This window comes from Taudactylus pleione, unplaced genomic scaffold (assembly GCF_031769625.1).
Source record: "Taudactylus pleione unplaced genomic scaffold, aTauple2 ptg000006l, whole genome shotgun sequence".
Lineage (NCBI taxonomy): Eukaryota > Metazoa > Chordata > Amphibia > Anura > Myobatrachidae > Taudactylus > Taudactylus pleione.
Window position 1 is genome coordinate 15109268 of NW_028284409.1, and position 19174 is coordinate 15128441.

Genomic DNA, 19174 nt, shown 5'->3' on the forward strand with positions numbered 1-19174 from the left:
TGCCACATTTCCCCCCAGCAAAGGGTTACCCGAGACAGCTGCCTCATGAAAGGCCCAGCACATGATTAAATTTCTCTAAAGTAGTTAGCATATATGCCCATCTATCAACCTATATCGCTGGAATGACATTATACAAGGGGCGAATATAAAAACTACACACATCTCATAGGTTATATAATGTATAACTTATACTTTGCATTCCAAGAGCAGCTGTTACGTTCCTAGAATAACCTAAAATCTCAAATAACCCGTACAGTCAGTGTTGCACAATACAATAGACTGTAGGTGAAAGGATCACCGCTGCGTTCCCAGCATTGTGCATTGCACCTTACACAGCAGTAAGTAAGCCATAAAGATCTTCTGTTTTTATTAATATTCATTGCATTTTCTCAGCACAATAATCCTGCTTTCCAACACTGTCTCCTCCCCGTACCCGCCCGGCTTTCATCTAATAGGCTTTTACCCTTTCCTATAGGCGGCCCATTTCTTGTGAAATTAACTCCATCCTACACAAAGCAGCAGCATTTCTCTTCCTCCTTCCCTCTCCCCCTCCCAGCGCTCTGCCTGCAGCCGCTCTGACCTGTGCCCGTGTGCAGCCACCTGGCTCAGCTGCAGACAGCACCTCACACTCATCGGAGCAAAGTTACTGCTGGGTGAGTTCAAGTCCATTTAAAGAAATCTTCATTAGAACATAAAACTGTCATTAATTGTGCGCCGTTTGTGAACATAGGTATCGTTCTGTGCTCACCAGTGCGTGACGGGGGAGTCCATGTCATTAGGATATGCTGATTATGTGGCTATATATGTATGGAGTGTCTAGAAGCAGGATTTTTATTATTTTAAATAAAACGTTCATGTTTGCAAATATTGCTATTTTTGGCATAAGCTTTAGTTGATGATCCGAAAATGTATTGTTTATTTATAGTCTAGGTATCATGGGCCACTATAGTGATTTACAGAATGGGGAAAGTTAAGTATGACAAAGTAAAATATACATTGGAGATTATTAGTATTATATTTATTTTAAACAATAATATTCTTATCTAAAACTATCTCAGGTGTGATACAAAAATGTAGTATTACTTGTATAGACACAAAGCTGCTCCATTTTGTAAATGAGTATAACCAATGGTGTTTTACCTGGATAAATAATTTAATTTAGTATAACTCAATTCACCAGGGACACCGTGTAGTTATTTACTAACAAAGGTGAACAACTGCTGTAACGTCCAATCAAAGGAGAGTTCTCCAATCACTGCATAGTACACAAATGAATTCCAATGTAGGCACTTCTTTAAGTTCAATGTTTTGTGCCTATTCCAGGACATGGTGCGCCATGGGACATGTTCTAATAATGGAAGTGGTTTTTGACCTAAAAAGAAAGTTTGCTTTTCTAGTCAAGAACAGCAGTTTCTACACATAAAGAAAGAGCAACAACTCTGGCTTAAGCAGGTTACACACCTATACAATCGTCGGGCCATTCTATCGATTACCGACCCATTCATGCAATATCTTAAGAGTGTGTACGCACCTTCCATCAGGTTTTATCTGAAGATCAGGTTGTTTTATGTGCAGTGTGACTTTTATCAGATTCAGTGGTACAATATCAAACAAAAAGTGAAGGCTGTATGCACTTTTCACCGTTCTGTCCGATGCTTTTGCCCAGGAATCGGTATGACATACCGGCGGATATAATTCCGACCCCGGAAGGCAGAAGACTGAAGATCCCGACAGGGTAAGTATTTTAACTATCCCCAACCCTGCCCCCCCCCCCCCCCCCCAACCCTAACCTCCCTCCAGGGGTGCCTAAACCTAACCTCCCCCCCCCCCTAGTGCCTAGCCCTAATCTCCCTCCAGGGGTGCCTGAACCTAACCCCTCCCCGCACCCTAGACCTAAACTTCCCCGGGGGTGCCTAACCCCCCCCTCCCCTAGCCTAACCCTCCCGGTGGGAGTGCCTAACCCTAAGTCCACCGCGGGGGCCCCTAAATCTGCCCCCCCCCCCCACGGCTGTCCGCTCCTGACGCCCGTCTTACCTTTGTACAGTATGCCGGGCGTCGGGACTTCGGCGAGTGGATATTGATAGGCGTCGGGATTTTGACGCCTATCATTAGTCCCATGCCGGGATTTCACAGTCGGGAAGAAGGTGGTCGGCATTTGGACTGCCGGCTTCCTGACCGCATACCTTCTGCCCATACCCCTCCAGCAGCAGTTGCAGAGCTGCCTTTTGTGTCTTTTCAGCAGATATTTTAGACAGCTGAGTTTTCTGGATTGTAAGTTAGTTTGTAAAGGAGTCTACACATGAATCTGCACTTTGAACAGGACTTCCGAACGTAAGTGTAAACGAAAGTATTATTGCACCGAAGATATGATTGTACAAGTGTGTACCTAACTTTAGTGGTACTATAATGATTGGTTGACAACAATGTTGAAGTCTACTCTGTATTGTGCTTTGTGAGCGTTATAAGACATTAGTGGGACAGAATGTTAGTGAAGGTAACTGTCATATCAGTGAGATAAGTTGCTAATAACTGTCGCCCACTTCTTGGGAGATAAGGTATAGTAACAAGTATTGCAGCCAGTTACTTCCTGGTTGACCTCTATGTAGTATATGTGCTAAAAAGAGATAGAGTACCAACCAATCGGCTCCTGTAACTTTTCAAACACAGCCTGTAAACTGAGAGTTATGCTGGCCATACACCAGTATGATGCGATTCATCATATGTTTTCCCTTGAACTACCCCGGCAGTCCCGACGGCACGATTTGGTGCTTTTTAACACACACGATGTGCATACGATTACGATAGATATGATGGGCTGCACATCTGATCATACGATACGTTTTAAGAGCTGCGGGAGCTTGCATCAGATCGTATCCTACCTAAATGCTACACGATTTTTGACATGATTCATCGTACGATGCGTTGCAAACCAAGCACTCGGCCCGAAATCGCGCTAGTGTATGGCCAGCATTAGGAGCAGCTTTATAATTCATTACCTTATAGAAAATGGGCCAGACTTACCCAGTACAATACTTCAACACTTTCAGGACCAGAAGTAGTGTGCACCTTCTGACTGTGTGAAGTGTGTGAATTTTATAGTTCGTGTTTTATTTTTTATTTTTTTCTCCTTTTACGTATTGGATTTAATTTCTGTATTGTTTCATGGGTGAAATCAGAGGAAAAAAAAAAAACACTTCCTGAATTATTAGTGCAGCTGGAGAAAATTACTTCAACATTTTATCTTCTCGTTCTGCTGAGTATATGAGTACCAGATTTATATATCATGAGGATTTAGCTGTAGGAATAATTGTTTGGTCAGTATATTATTTTGTTTTTCCAGTTTTCCTGCAAAATGGTTTTTCATTATTTAATATTTTTTTTTAAATGTTTTAACATGGGAAACCTTGAGGAGTCATCAAAGACTTCAATACTCCAAATCACCCATCCCCAGTAACAGTATATTCAATGCAAATTTTAATCTATTTGTGATGTTACGTGTAATTGCATAGCATGTTCACGTTTTACCCATACATTAACTTGAACAGTGTTTTTAATGGATGTGAGAACAGGAACTACTCTTTAGGGTTCCTAGTTCCATTTCCTACATTCGCAATGGCTTGTATCTTGGTGTCTCTTATATATGAAATAAAGTCCAGGTCTGCCGCCATTTATGGTGCTGTACAGTGTTCAGGCATAAAGGGATTAACAAGTGATAATTTTGCCTGGACAAAATGATGTTCTTGTGCATGAACTTAATTAATTAATAAAAAGAAAATGTAATTTATATCCTTTTCAGACAGAGAAAAGGACCTAGTAAAAGCAGGGTCAAAGTCCTGGGCATTGCAACCCGGGTTGACGCTTTCACACAGAAGGATCCGGGTTGACACAGTAAATTATTGGGTTCAAATGCTTGACCTGGCAATTTCATCTTCTGTATGAAAAGGGGTACTGGCCTGGGACCGTTAACCGACCCGTGCTCCAAAAGCCAGGTAAAAGAGGGAACGAAGCCCCGCCTTCTGTGTTTAAGTGGTATTAGTGTCATTGTATCAGATTGGTTATTGTGCTCAGATGTTGGCTGGATGAACACAAAATACACTAAAATCAAATTAAAATAACAATGTAATTCATTGCTTAAAAATATCCTTTGAGATATATAGTAATCGTTTGAAATTATAAATAATAAAGAAATATAAAAAATGTAAATACAGCTGTTTATAGGATTCCACAAAACTCTAAATTGATCTTGGTTCTCTCCAAGTGAATAAGATTATCAGGCAGGTTCTTGTCCAGTAACACGTTTCACTCTATAGGGATCTTACTGGATATAACATCTCTCAATGTAATTAAGGTCATATGTGGTATTTTATTTAAAAAAAACCTTTACGTTATAATTGATATTTGTGGACTAAAGTTCCTTTGCATGAACCCCTACATAAGGTCCATAGCCGTTAATTGCAATCTGGAAATCCTATGAACAGCTGTTTTTACATTTGATTCTATGTATTTAAAATTTTTATATTTCTTAACCATTATTTATAATTGCAATCGATTGGTTAAAATATCCTTTAAGATATAAATATACGTCTATCCATCGGTTGTGCAGGACTCCTGGTCCGGAATCCGTATGATTGCATGGCCGGCGGTTCAAATCCCGACAGCGGGAGCCCAGCAAGGGTGAAAAAATCCCGATCGTAAATTAAGGTAAGTATCGCTAACCTCTCTAACCCCTCTAACCCCAATCCTCCCTTAGGGGTGCCTAACCCTAACCTCCCCCCCCCCCCCCCCAAGTGCCTAACCCTAAGTCTCCTGGGGGGGGCCTAACCCTAACCTCCCCCCGGGGGTGCCTAATCCTAACCCTCCCTTACCCTAGCCTAACCCTCCCGGGGGGGACTTAACTTAACCCCCCCCTTCCCTGCGGCTGTCCGTGCCTGGCGCCCAGCTTACCCTCGATTGGGATAGACCCTTGCAGGGATTAGACTATCGGGATGCCGACGGTCTGCATTTAGACTGTCTGTATCCCGACTGCATACCCCTGGTCCATGCTGAATAATTAATCAACCTACATAGTGGTGGTAGTTAATGTTTCAGTACATTTATTATATGTGGCACTTTCATCAGAACCAATTTCTGATGAAAGTGCCACATATATTAAAGGCACTGAAACATTAACTACCACCACTATGCAGGTTGATTTAATTATTCAGTATGGACCAGGAGTGCGTGTAATAAATTGCATTAAAATCAGATTAAAATTACAATGTATTTTGTGTTCATTCAGCCACAGTGTATTGTCTAAAATATCAACGCAGTACCATCCATATACATTGTTTTTGCGTAGAAGATAAGCAGCTATCCTTAATTGGTTAGCCTCCTTTCTCTAGAGCAGGGATGGGGAACCTCAGGCCTGGGGGACGTATAACGCCCCTGGAATCATTTTGGTCTGGCCCTCTGTGCTGCTAGCCTCATCTGGCTAGTATGGTGCCTAGAATGCACCCTGCAGCCAGAATCTATGCAGCAGTGCCGGCGGGAGCGACAATCACAACGCTGCCCTTACAGCTCCTCGTAGCATCCTCAGGATACTCCGGGCATTGCTGTACTCACCGGTGATTGTGGCCCCACCCCTGTGTGACATCAAAATGGCCCTCGGCAGAAAAAAGTAACCCTCCCCCCTGTTCTAGAGGGTGCGTGGCCACAGGTGTCTGCAGCTTATTATTATTTATACAGCAGGGCAAACATATGCATCACCTAGCACACGCATGGGTAATCCGCCCATTTTAGGAAGTGTCCTGGTATACGTTATGTACTGCAGGCCAAGTTGTAATGGCAATTTCAACATTGATATCCTGTTACTTAATGCAGTTGTAGATGGAGAAGTCAGCATAATAAAACAATGAATATATTCTGGATTTCAATTTTTATGCTGTAGAGACTCTATTATGCACAAAGTTTGTGTCCTCAACAAGTGAGCAAAATGTTTGTGTGAAACCTCCCACTTATGTCCCTATGTGACACCCTGTCAGAAAGTGATCCATGCAGTGTTACACGGTAGCTGTGGGCAGGAAGGAGTGGGTGTGAGCAACTGTCTCTTCTGGTCATTTAAAAACTTCCGTAAAGGCTGCTTCCTGTATTCTCAAAGAAGAGTATATGTCTTATATTATCCATGCCAGATAAATACTGTACACTACTACTTAACATTATTTTAATAGAGATTTTATGTCACTAAAGTGAGCTATTCAAAAATGATCGCAGTATGGTTTTTAAAAATATTGTATGAATAGAAAATCTTGAATGAACTGTATACTGAAGCTTTAAATACAGATTTTGGATATTTACACGCAGCAGCATACACCTGAAATTCAATCTTTTTTTTTTTTAATTGATTGGCACAGAAATAGTGAAGTAAGGCACTGCGGAACACTTGGCAACATATAAATTAACGATAATAACAATAATAATTATAATACATTAGGTTGCATAATTATTGATGTACTGCAGAGCAATATGTCACCATAGTAATATCAAATCTTAGGAGCGCAAAAGTGCGGCACTTTTTTAAACATCATTTGTGCCTATTTTGTGGATGCATCTGATATTATGAAATGCACATGGAGTTTGCTTGAGGGAGGTGTGAAGATAGGGAGTTCATAACTCTTGTAACAAAACAGAAAATAAATATGCCCAGACTCGGTTTTACACATAATGTACATTGTACCAGCTGCGCGGAAGTATTAATGTCATATATGTAGTGTTCCTGCTATGCTGTTTTAGCGGGGCGCCACGCTGTGCCCTATTTCTAAAGGGCAAAAATCACCCTGCCCTCCAGCGCAGCACCCCGCCAAAACAGCTTGCTGGTGCCGTCCCCACCCGTGGGTCGCAGTGTCCCGCGAGTGGGGAAAATTGCGGTGTAGCGGTCACTGCTGGTGAATGGATGCCGGGTGCATACGCCCAGCATCGATTCACACTGACAGCAGCGCTTGGGGGCAGCTTGGCATGTCTGTAAGTGCCAGGAATGCCCCCAAGTGTGACAAAATGGGGACGCGTCTTAAAGACATGCCTCCTTTTCCTTGGCCATACCCCCCTTTTCGGGCGCACGCGCGCCTACAGATGTGCCCTTTCTCTAGGTCCGGCGCTCTGCCCGGCTCCAGACCTTGAGTGAACACTATATATGTATACAAACAGAAAAACTTTTGTGTGTATCTAGCAAATAAAAGCATGGGAATCTTGTTCTTATTTTGAAACCTTTAAGATTGCAGTCTTTTGTCAAGGGACCTCAATCTCTGCAAGTCCCTGCACTAGCATATATGCTTATACCATTAAATTACAGTTAAATGATCTCTCCCCTAAGCACCCTCTTGTGCGTTAATATACAGATGTGTCCTCATACATTTAGCCTCAAGACGCCATACAGCATGACGTGCCTGGCATGAGTGAGCCACCAGGTGCAATGTGATGTCTAGTCACATCACATTGCGGGTCAGATTCATTTTCGGTCAAAAAACACGCACCAACAGACTGTGCTGATTAATTTAATATGCAACACTTGTATATCTGTGTGCGACTGAGTCTGTATGTGAAGCACAATGGAACTTGCTATGCTACATTGTAGCACTTTGTATAAAGATTTGGAGACTCAGTCACACGCAGATATACAAGTGTCGCATATCAAATTGCCCAGTTTGCTGTTACGTCCTAGTCGCATGGCATTGCGACTTAGATGCATTTTTAGCAAAAAAAGATGCCCAGCGCTAGTAGGGTCTCACAGGATCTTGTACGCTGAGAGGGGTGTTTTGGCATGACTGCAGCAAAGATGTGTAAGGACACATCTGTATGTCATTATGAATAAATTAGGATTATTGGGTGGCACCAAATAGGATACCCTTGTTTCTGCAGCCTCTGGAGGGAAGATAATTTCCCAACCAAATACCACAAAAAGCACAATACAAAATAGAAGTATGTCCGGCTCTGGAGAAGTGTGTGTGTGTGTGTGTGTGTGTGTGTGTATATATATATATATATATATATATATATATATATATATATATATATATATATATATATATATATATATCCTTAAATATACCAGATGGTGTGATTTGTCTTTGACATTTTAGTTGTGACTCAACTGTCCCTTACCGTCAGGAGAGCTGACATATATTCTGGGACTGATCTGATATCACAGCATATAATACAGTTAAAGATCAAAACCTTGTATTCAGTACAGTGAGCTATAAAACAAAAATAAACAAAATGAATTGTGAATGGTGGTAGTTTATTAAGGTTATCAATGGCATCAAAGAACATCAAATTATTGTCCTGGATAAACAAATTAAAAAAAGACAAATTTTCTCTAGTACAGACAATAATAAGTTAAAAACTAAAACAAATAAAGTCCTTTTGAAAACACAATATCACATGATAAAATCAGGACACAATAATTTTATAAACCTAAAAGTAAAGCAGAAAACAAAATCTCAGTTGTGCCATGACGCGTTTCATGGCGCCTAGTTACTTCCTCAGGCAGTGAACAAAGAATGAGGGTAGTCACAAAAAATGTAGAGTATATAGGAACATTTGTTAATTGAAAAATCAGGGAGTTGCGAAGGATCACAGAGAATTGTTATATAATCATTAAAATGGCTTATATTTGGATAATCAAAATATCCAAATTGTATATGTAAAATAAGCTTAAAAAATAGAAGAGAAAAAGGAAATATAATGAGGAATGGAAAAAGGTAATTTGTGTGTATAATATATACACACACACACAGTCAGGTGCATAAATATTGGGACATTGACAGAATTTTCCTGTTTTGGCCTCTATTCACCACCACAATGGCTTTGAAATGAAACAAACAAGATGTGCTTTAACTGCAGACTTTCAGATTTAATCTGAGGGTAATTACATCCAAATCAGGTGAATGGTGTAGGAATTACAACGGTTTCTATATGTGCCTCCCACTTTTTAAGGGACCAAAAGTAATGGGACAAACTAAACAATCCTAAATCTAACTTTCACTTTTTAATACTTTGTTGCAAATCCTTTGCAGGCAATTACAGCCTGAAGTCTGGAACGCATAGACATCACAAGATGCTGGGTTTCATCCCTGGTGATGCTCTGCCGGGCCTCTACTGCAAATGTCTTCAGTTCCTGCTTGTTCTTGGGGAATTTTCCCTTCAGTTTTGTCTTCATCAAATGAAATGCATGCTCAATCGGATTCAGGTCAGGGGATTGACTTGGCCATTGCATAACATTCCACTTTTTAGCCTAAAAAAACTTTTTGGTTGCTTTTGCAGTTTGCTTCGGGTCATTGTCCATCTGCACTGTGAAGCGCCGTCCAATGAGTTCTGAAGCATTTGACTGAATATGAGCATATAATATTGCCTAAAACACTTCAGAATTCATTCTGCTGCTTTTATCAGCAGTCACATCATCAATAAATACAAGGGAACCAGTTCCAGTGGCAGCCATACATGCCCATGCCATGACGCTACCACCACCATGCTTCACTGATGAGGTGGTATGTTTTGGATCATGAGCAGTTCCTTTCCTTCTCTTCTCTTCCCATCACTCTGGTACAAGTTGATCTTTGTCTCATCTGTCCATAGGATGTTGTTCCAGAACTGTAATGGCTTTTTTAGATGTTGTTTGGCAAACTCTAATCTGGTCTTCCTGTTTTTGTGGCTCACCAATGGTTTACATCTTGTGGTGAACCCTCTATATTCACTCTTGTGAAGTCTTCTCTTGATTGTTGACTTTGACACATATACACCTACCTCCTGGAGAGTGTTCTTAATTTGGCAAACTGTTGTTTGTTGTGTTTTTCTTCACCAGGGAAATAATTCTTCTGTCATCCACCACAGTTGTTTTCCGTGGTCTTCCAGGTCTGTTGGTGTTGCTGAGCTCTCCAGTGCGTTCTTTCTTTTTAAGAATGTTCCAAACAGTTGATTTGGCCACACGTAATGTTTTTGCTATCTCTCTGATGGGTTTGTTTTGATTTTTCAGCCTAATGATGGCTTGCTTCACTGATAGTGACAGCTCTTTGGATCTCATATTGAGAGTTGGCAGCAACTGATTCCAAATGCAAATGTCACACCTAGAATCAACTCCAGACCTTTTACCTGCTTAATTGATAATGAAATAACAAGGGAATAGCCCACACCTGTCCATGAAATAGCTTTTGAGTTGATAGTCCCATTACTTTTGGCCCCTTAAAAAGTGGGAGGCACATATAGAAACCGTTGTAATTCCTACACCGTTCACCTGATTTGGATGTAATTACCCTCAAATTAAATCTGAAAGTCTGCAGTTAAAGCACATCTTGTTTGTTTCATTTCAAAGCCATTGTGGTGGTGAATAGAGGCCAAAATATGAAAATTCTGTCAATGTCCCAATATTTATGCACCTGACTGTATGTGTATATATATTATATTAATATATTTATATATTATATTAATTAATAGGCCGGGTGCCCACACATATGCATATACATATGCTAATTTCACTCTCTCACTCACTTAAATGTGTGTGTATATAAATTTAATATGAATACAATAGGTGGAAGGTATGCATACAGCCGAAAACAGTGTATAACCAGAGATGTGAGAAAAGAGGGGAATAGTGTATATGTTAGAATGTTACTATGGAGTTTAGTGTTTACCTTTGTGTAATGATGCCAAATCTGGAAGGTAGAGCCGAATTGTCAGTGCAAGGATTGTCAAGTGACATTCACGAGTATATCGTGGCGAGGAGTAGAGTCGGGTTGCCTTAGTGATGGTGGGCAGGGAAACCAGACCAGCTTGATCTCCAAAGGCTAATGTGGTCGCCATAGTGATAATGGGTGGGGAAATGAGACCTGCTTGATCTCAGTAGGCTAAAGTAGAGGTTCCCAAGCTCCGCCATTACAGTCCACGTTTTAACGAAATCCATGCTTCAGCCCAGATGGTTAAATAAAATTGACTCAGCTATTTAAGTCACCTGTGCTCAAGCAAGAATATCCTTAAAACCTGGACTGTAATGGCGGAGTTTGGGATTCATTGTGCTACAATGTTTGCCGCAGTACCGGTGGTGGGTGGAGAATTAAGTTACTGTGGTTACCATCGTGCTGGTAGCCATCCAACAATGTGGGCTCAGATGTAAAACGTGCAGGTAAAATGACTAAAGAAAGTGTGCACTGAAGTTGGAGAATTATGTAAAGTGAGTGTTGAAAGAAAACTGGGGAGGATCTATGTTACTAAATATAATTTTGCTGTCCACCTTCGCCATAGTAACATGACCCTACTCCCTGGTTTACAGGTGGCCTCACAGATTTTTTTTTTTTTTATCTTCTCCATCTTTTTCTGATGCAATTTGCCCCCCACAATGGTCACCTCCAGCTCACCTTGGGGAAAATTAAGTTGTTCGGCCGTAGTCACATTATGGTAGTAGACTGGACTTTAAAGTAATCCTTTTCCCCTATCTACATTCCAGCTGGAACCACCAATCTCCCTCTCCCTCTCCCTCTTTTCTACCTCCTCGTAAGTGATGGGGAACAGGCTTTGGATTCTACCTTCTATGGCATGTTCGGTCTAGGCATACTCCATATGGATTTTGTTTTACTGATGTGATAATAACATTCAAATGTATGAGAGTGACACATGTATTACAAAAAGTGTAACGAAGGCATACTTCACTACTTTCCCAGAATATAAGAGAGACTCCCAAATATTCCCAAGGATTCCCAGTAGAGTCGCATCCTGCTCATGCCCAAGTGAAATCGAGTCATCATAGCGCCACCACTCTACCTAATGCTGTGATTTTTGTTATGGGGGCGGGCCAAAATGATGCTATTTGTTTACCTTGCCTCCCACAGTGTTCACCTCCAGCTCACTTCAGGGCAAATGAAGATGGTGGTCAATAGTTCCATTATGGTAGTAGACTGGAATTTTCCCCTATCCACCATGCGCATTCCAGCTGGACCTGCCATCCTCTAAAAGGCTGTGCATAGTGTTCTCCAAGGGGGGCAATGACAAAACTTAAATGTGGACCTTGGTATGAATGTGGCAGGAAAACAAAATGCACATTGCTTCTGCATTTATACGGTTCAGAAATGAGCCTTAGGGCCTGATTCAGAGGTGGATGGCGATGCGTCTTCATGCAAATGCCACCACAAAGCCCTTCCCTGGTGTACATCTGTTTGTATGAATGTGCAAGGACTGAGATGCCCATTGTCAGCATCTGTACCACTAATACATCCTGGTGCGTCTTTACACGGTACCATTGAAACCTGCACCAGCCCTATGCAAAGTACAGATTTTCCATCTGTGTACGACCTCCAGTGGGAACCATTGAGCATCTGTGTATGCAAACACTTAATCTATAAGCCCATAACACGCCCATAAGACGGACCATCTCTGTGCGTCTGTTTAGCCACCTCCCTGTCACCGCCCCTGAACACCCAGCACTTTTCCATGACATTTATTATACTGTGCGTCGCAACAGTAGCAAAGAAACACTTACCATCGGCATTGCCTGCAGCTCTGAATCAGCCCCTTAATGTCTGAATATATTCTCTGGCTCTTTATAACATTCTGTTGTCTCTTCAATTTGTCTGACTTCTTGAATTCTACATTTCGTCAGTCTTTGATTATTATTATTACCAATACGGTTTATCCAAATAGAGGAGCACAGCCAGGGGTAAATATGATTGCAAGTATTTTGGACCAATTAATTTATACTTAAGAAATGGAACTTGAAAAATTTACCCAGTTGTACCTTTTTTGGGACAGAACTGTGAGATCAATATGAGCCATTATAAGCACTTAAAGTATAATAAAGTTTGTTGTGACCACATTATACTTCAGGTACTAGACGTAGGTTGTATTTTTTTTTTTCTTTCCTTTTCATGTGTTTGATGATTTATTGCAGAGACTTACAAAAAAAAAAAAAGCAGCTCTCTGCAAACGTTGAATGGGTAAATGCTATTTACTTCTCTGCAGGCAAGTCATTTCAGTGCTACGCGACCCTGTACACAGTATATGGGTGAGCAAACAGAGTCCGAGTCACTGATGGGGAGAAGGAGACGAGGGAGCAGAGCATCAGTGACAAGGATAGTGCTGGGGAGAAACAAGAGGCTTGTGGGCCATGCCCTTCAGTGCTTATATACTTTAAGGGAAGGGATGAAGTGTGTGTGTGTGTGTGTGTGTTGGGAAGGATATATAGTGGAGGGTTGGAGGAGAACCGTATTATCAGGAGGTCTGGTACACTTTAAGTTTTAAAGCCAGGAAGACAAGTTGTGAGTATGATTGGGCAAGGGAGTGAGTTTAAGAGGATGGGGGAACCTCAAGCAAACTCTTAGAGGTGAGTGTGAGAGGAAAGGTGCTGGTCAGAGGAGGAGCAGGGAGTGTGGAGAGGGGAGAACTGAAGATGGTTTTATTGCAGGATGGAGGATCATGTCGGTGAGTAAGAAAGATATTGCCTGTGGTAAAAGCATCTGTATGTGTGTGTTACATGTTCACAGCCAGCGTCAATAAGCAAAATAGTTTTTTTTTTTTTTAAATGTATTAGAGTGAGTTTCTGAGGTTTTGTGGAGTGTAAAATAAGAGGGCTGCAACCCACCAAAGTTCACATATAATTAGGATTGCAGTGTTATGTAGACCATAAATCATACTTGCCAACTCTCCCTCATTGTCAGGGAGACTCCCTGAAATAGTAGCAATCTCCCTCATTTCATCCTTACCCCATACTTGCCGACATTCAGCTCCCTCCTTCCAGGAGGGGGTTGAATGTCAGCTTACAGCGGGGGGGTGGCCGCACTTTAAAGCCGTTGTGGGGGTGTGGCCAGTGCGGGCCGGGGGTGTGGCCGTGAGATCGCGTCATCGCGGCTCCGCCCCCTCATCACAATGCCAGAGTAAACGGCATTGTAAAGCGGGGGCGGGGCCACGATGACACGATTCAGTGCGAATCGCGTCACCGGGCCTCCCCGCTGCGGGGGTTTCCCTAGTAACTCTGCAGGGGGCTAGGGAGAGATGGCGGCTTGCGGGAGGCTTGCCTGCCTTCCCGGGGGGCCGGGAGCGGCACCCGAAAATCAGGAGGCTCCCGGCCAAATCGGGAGGGTAGGCAAGCCTGCCTTACCCCCATTATGAAGCTGTTATATTAAAAAAACAGAGAGATATATATATATATATATATACATTCAAATGGGATCATTAGTGTCATTTCCTTGCATTGGTTATTATATGGCACAATGATCCCTATGAATTTCTGAAAAGTATTCGTGTGTTTTCATCAACAAACAGATCTTACTAACTTCTTTTGGGCTGGTTTACATTTGGATGTAAGTCAGGTTTAGGACACACCTCTCAGATTTATCAGTACACGCCCATTGTGCTCATAGGTGCTGCTTTCACAATCTCCCTGAAATGCTTTTTCAAAAGTAGGCAAGTATGCCATAAATTGCAAGAGTTTAAGTAAATAACAGGCTGTATTTTTACTATACTAGGCATGATTTGAACTGTCTTTGAAGGCCTAATAGGTACTTAAATAAACCTAACTGATTTGTGTTTCAGGTTGATCACGATGAACGTAGATCATGAAGTTAGTCTTTTGGTGGAGGAAATTCGTCGTCTTGGGGAAATAGGTAAATGCATGATGAGAAATTTTGATATATATTCATTGGTTTTCAAACGAAGGGATGTTACGTAAATACATGTGGACAATTTCCAACATTTCTGATTGAAATATTTGGGCACAATTAGCCACTCCTCTACTGTACATATGCATCCCATTATAATTCTCTACCAGGTTAAAGCTAGTGCAAAATAATGTTCTCACATGGATGAAGATGACTGTTCCATCTTCCAACAAAGTGTTCACTCTCCACATGCCTTTCTACTTTTAATGATCTTAGGGGCATATGTATCAAAGCTTGATGTGAGATAAAATTTGGGAGATATATATCACCAACCAATCGGCTTCTAACTTACATTTTGCAGGCTGTGTTTAACAAATGATAGTTTGGAGTTGATTAGTTGGTGATATATATCTCACATCAAGCTTTGATACATATGCCCCTTACTCACCAAAAAAGTTAGCAAAGGTTTGCCAAATAAATGCTTATCAAGGACATTCCTCACATCGGCTGATGCAAAGTTGATGTACACTCGATTTGCAGCTTTTTTTGGCTGCAAGTTGCTTTTATTTTAAATGCGCATGCAGAATTTCTAGCAATATGTGTCTCATAGGCATGGCCTGCAGTTGTGTATGACTACTGGATCAGTACTGAAACTGGTGGGCAGTGGGTGGCCCGTAAATGCTTAAGTACAGTAAGGGTGTGGGCGTGCGGACATGAAGTGCGACTAACATGGGTGTTTAAAAAAATTGCGATCATACAAATCCGCAGAACTTTGGACTGCAGGTGCTCACCCTGGTGTAAGTGCAAAACTGAGGGTGATCACTGTGTCTGATTGGTCTCAAATATTAAAAATGGAGGTTTCTATGGGGACTTTGAACTAGCCAAATATATTAGGCTCGGAAAAGCTTGAGTACCGATAACAAACACCATTCTAATGTCAGTCAAATTATGGTGTTAGTTATCAGGACTCAAGCTCAAGGATCCTTGGGATCTCTCTCCGATAGTGACCTCTTGTAGATGCGAGACCCTGATGGCCACACATTACCAGAGTCGGATTAACAACAGGGCAATCGGGATGACCGTCAGGGCTCACCACATATAGTTACACAACCAGCGTGTGGGGCACTGTGGCATATATGAACTGGGGGCACTACAGTGTGTTTAATATATTTGTCGTGCTGGGAGTATTTACACATTGACCTTGAAGTGAAGACTTCACTAGGAGAGCAATTTACCGGAGGAGCTGTTCTGTCAAGATTATATTAATACGAATGGACTAATTGCCAGTAAATCTGCTATGATAGTCAATAAAGATCACTTTTTTTATACGATCGTTGATTCATCTCCCCCTTTTACCTCAGAGACTCTGGGGAAGATGTGTCAGATAAAGTGGAGAAGTTGTCCATAGCAACCAATCAGTTTCTCTGTCATTTCATAGCTTGTGCTAGATTAGAAGCTGATTAGTTGCTGTGGGCAACTTCTCCACTTTATCTCTCTCACAGATTTGCTACATCTCCCTGTCTGTCTCTTACTATTATCTGTCGCCTATTCTATCGCCTATTCTTCCAAAAATGTCCAGGAGATTCACAAATTTTTGGGGAGCTCTCCTGGATCCCCGGAGAGTAGACTATCCTCCATGTTCCTTCCCACTTACCCAGTGAAGTGAGCAGTCCAGTGGATTGATTACTCGATTCTTAGCACTATGTTCCCTGCCTGGACCTTACCCCTGTGGAATCTCCCGGAGGGGGCCCGATAAATATCAGCAAACACGCTGCTACCTTAGACTTTCACTGTCATGATCTTGTGCGGTTACCATGACAACACACTCAGGCGTCTTTGGGGTCTATTCACTAAGCCTTGGCAAGAGATAAAATGGAGAAAGATAAGTCCCAGCCAATCAGCTCTTAACTATCAGTTTACAGGCTGTATTTGAAAAATGACAGTTAGGAGCTGATTGGTCTGGGACTTATTTTTCTCCATTTTATCTCTTGCCAAGGCTTAGTGAATAGACCTCTATGTACTAAACCTTGGAGAGAGAGAGGAAGTGGATGGAGATAAAGTGCCAATCAGCTCCTAACTGCCATTTTTCAATTCCAGCCTGTAACATGTTAGGAATTGATTGGTTGGTACTTTATCCACTTTCTCTCTCCATGGCTTAGTACATAGACCCCCTCAGTCACAGCTGTCTTCCAATGTCAACAACAAACACCAAGACACCAACAAGCATTCCTACATAGCATTTCATCATGTTTCAAAACTTATTTGTAGGGCACTACATTTGCCAGGTGTCCTCTTCTAGCCTCCTACATAGTATTTTTAGTGTTTTCAGGCCAGATGATAGTGTTGTTTTCAGGGACATTTGGAAATAATGGGAACACGGAGGAGGTGTGTGAGCTAAATTAAAATAGGACTAAGTATTTAACCCACATACACCACCACTACAGAGACCACCAACAAATAAGCCTTAAATGGTTTTAATGTGGATTTTGTTTCTCAGTCGGCAAAGTTTACAGTGATGAATATTGGATGTCATGAACTTCTGATGGGTTTTTTCTTTTGTGCATAAAAGGCATGTCCATGCAAATTTTCTCTCTTGTTGGAATGCTGAGTAAACCCCTGGGACATACTTGCTAACTCTCCGTGAATGCCAGGGACACTCCCTGAAATAGTAGCAAACTCTCTGAAAAGCCCAGCAATCTCCCTGATTTGCACCTTACCCCATTATGTAGTTATTATATACGTATGCAACTAAAGAATTCACATTCAAATTAGATCATTAGTGTCCTTTCCCTGCCACAATGATCCATATACCTACAAACACTTTTAAATAAGGTTTCTTGTGACCACTTATATGGAACCACTTGTGAGTAAAACACAATACACGAACAAGTAGATCTTACTGAGCAGCAACAACTATAATATGTCTCTGAGGTGGAGCAGTACACGTCCACTTTTAATGCTGCGCACATAGAAGTTGTTTAACTTGTTTTCACAATCTCCCTGAATTGTATTTTCAAAAGTAGGCAAGTATGCCCTGGGGACATGACATAGCATAGAATCTCTGCATCAGAGGTATCTAAGGTATCTACCTCCTAATCACAGTGTATTCCCTGCTGTGAATATCTGAAATTAGGGCAATACATCTGTATTCTGCTATGACCCCTATATACGGTTTATATAGCGTTTAGTGAGATGTTGCAGCAAGAAGTTTCTGGAACTTCACAGTGAACACTTGGCTCTATTAACCATAAGGGGTATCTGGCTAATACAGTACAGGTTGAGTCTCCCATATCCAAATATTCCAAAATACGGAATTTTTTTGCCATGACTCAGATAATGAAACCTTTGTCTAAGGCACAAATTATTAAAACTATTGTATAAAATTACCTTCAGTAGGTGTGTATATGAAACATAAATAAATTTCATTTCTGTACACAAACTCTGCTTGAGCCACAAAATTATAAAAAAATATTGTATAAAATGACCTGCAGGCTGTGTGTATAAGGTATGTGTATATAATACATAAATGCATTCTGTGTGTATATTGGAGTCCTATTCCCAAGATATTTCATTATGATATGCAAATATTCCAAAATACAGAATATTCCGATATCCAAAATACCCCTGGTCCCAAGCATTTTGGATATGGGAGACTCAACCTGTATGACATTACTCAATGTCTCTACATTGAGGAGCTGATTCTCAGTTGAAAGCAAAGCAAATAATGCAAGAAACGTTGTATCTGGAATAAACTACGTTGCAGTACATAGGATTCTAATATCATCTAATAAAAACATTAATAGAATTTGATGCATCTTCGTGTACATTTTTTTAAAAAGTTTTGTTCTCTTTGCAGGTACTCATGGAAAAGTTATTGTGAAGTTTGGGGTGCTATTCCATGATGATAAATGTGCCAATCTATTTGAAGCTTTAGTTGGAACCCTGAAAGCTGCCAAAAGGAGGAAGATCATTACATATGATGGGGAATTGCTTTTACAAGGTGTACATGACAACACCGACATTGTGTTGCTTCAAGATTAATGAAGGATGTGCTTATGCTGTCTGTTCTTCTCTGGAGTCTTCACATGACCAAAATATGTGCACAGCCATAACCGAAAACATAATATTTTTATACAGAGACCTTTTGCAATAGCTTTTTTTGTAATGTAATTTTTTTTTTTTTTTTTTGAAAATGCGTTCCTTTTGTAATCTAAAATGTCCAAAGCTGCAATAAAGTCTGCTCAAGACTAATCATCATGAAATAGTAATTTGTGGATAGAAGCTTGCTTTGAACATATGATCAGCCTTAGGGGGAAAAATCTGGATTTTGTTATATATTTGCACAATAGTTGCCATGGTAAAGAACATGTAAAGTTTTTAATAGTTTTCATTATGTGACTTAAAATGTAAAATAATGCAATATCTTATACACTAAACCTCATTGCCTTTGCTAGCAATATATAATTTGAAATAAGTCAGTGTAATTATTGTGACAGAATGCATTACATAGAATTTTCAAACATAGGGCCTGATTCAGAGCCGGATGCTCTGACCAGAGCGCTCGC

At 41.0% G+C, this 19174-nt stretch overlaps 1 protein-coding gene across 1 annotated transcript; it reads left to right on the top strand.

The window, feature by feature from the left end:
• Window positions 1–482: 482 nt before the first annotated feature.
• ABRACL (ABRA C-terminal like) lies at window positions 483–18860 on the top strand. Its single transcript, XM_088451736.1, has 3 exons — window positions 483–653; window positions 14545–14615; window positions 18466–18860. The coding sequence occupies exons 2-3, from the start codon at window positions 14555–14557 to the stop codon at window positions 18648–18650; spliced, it is 246 nt and encodes an 81-aa protein (XP_088307862.1). The 5' UTR covers window positions 483–653; window positions 14545–14554; the 3' UTR covers window positions 18651–18860.
• Window positions 18861–19174: the final 314 nt, after the last annotated feature.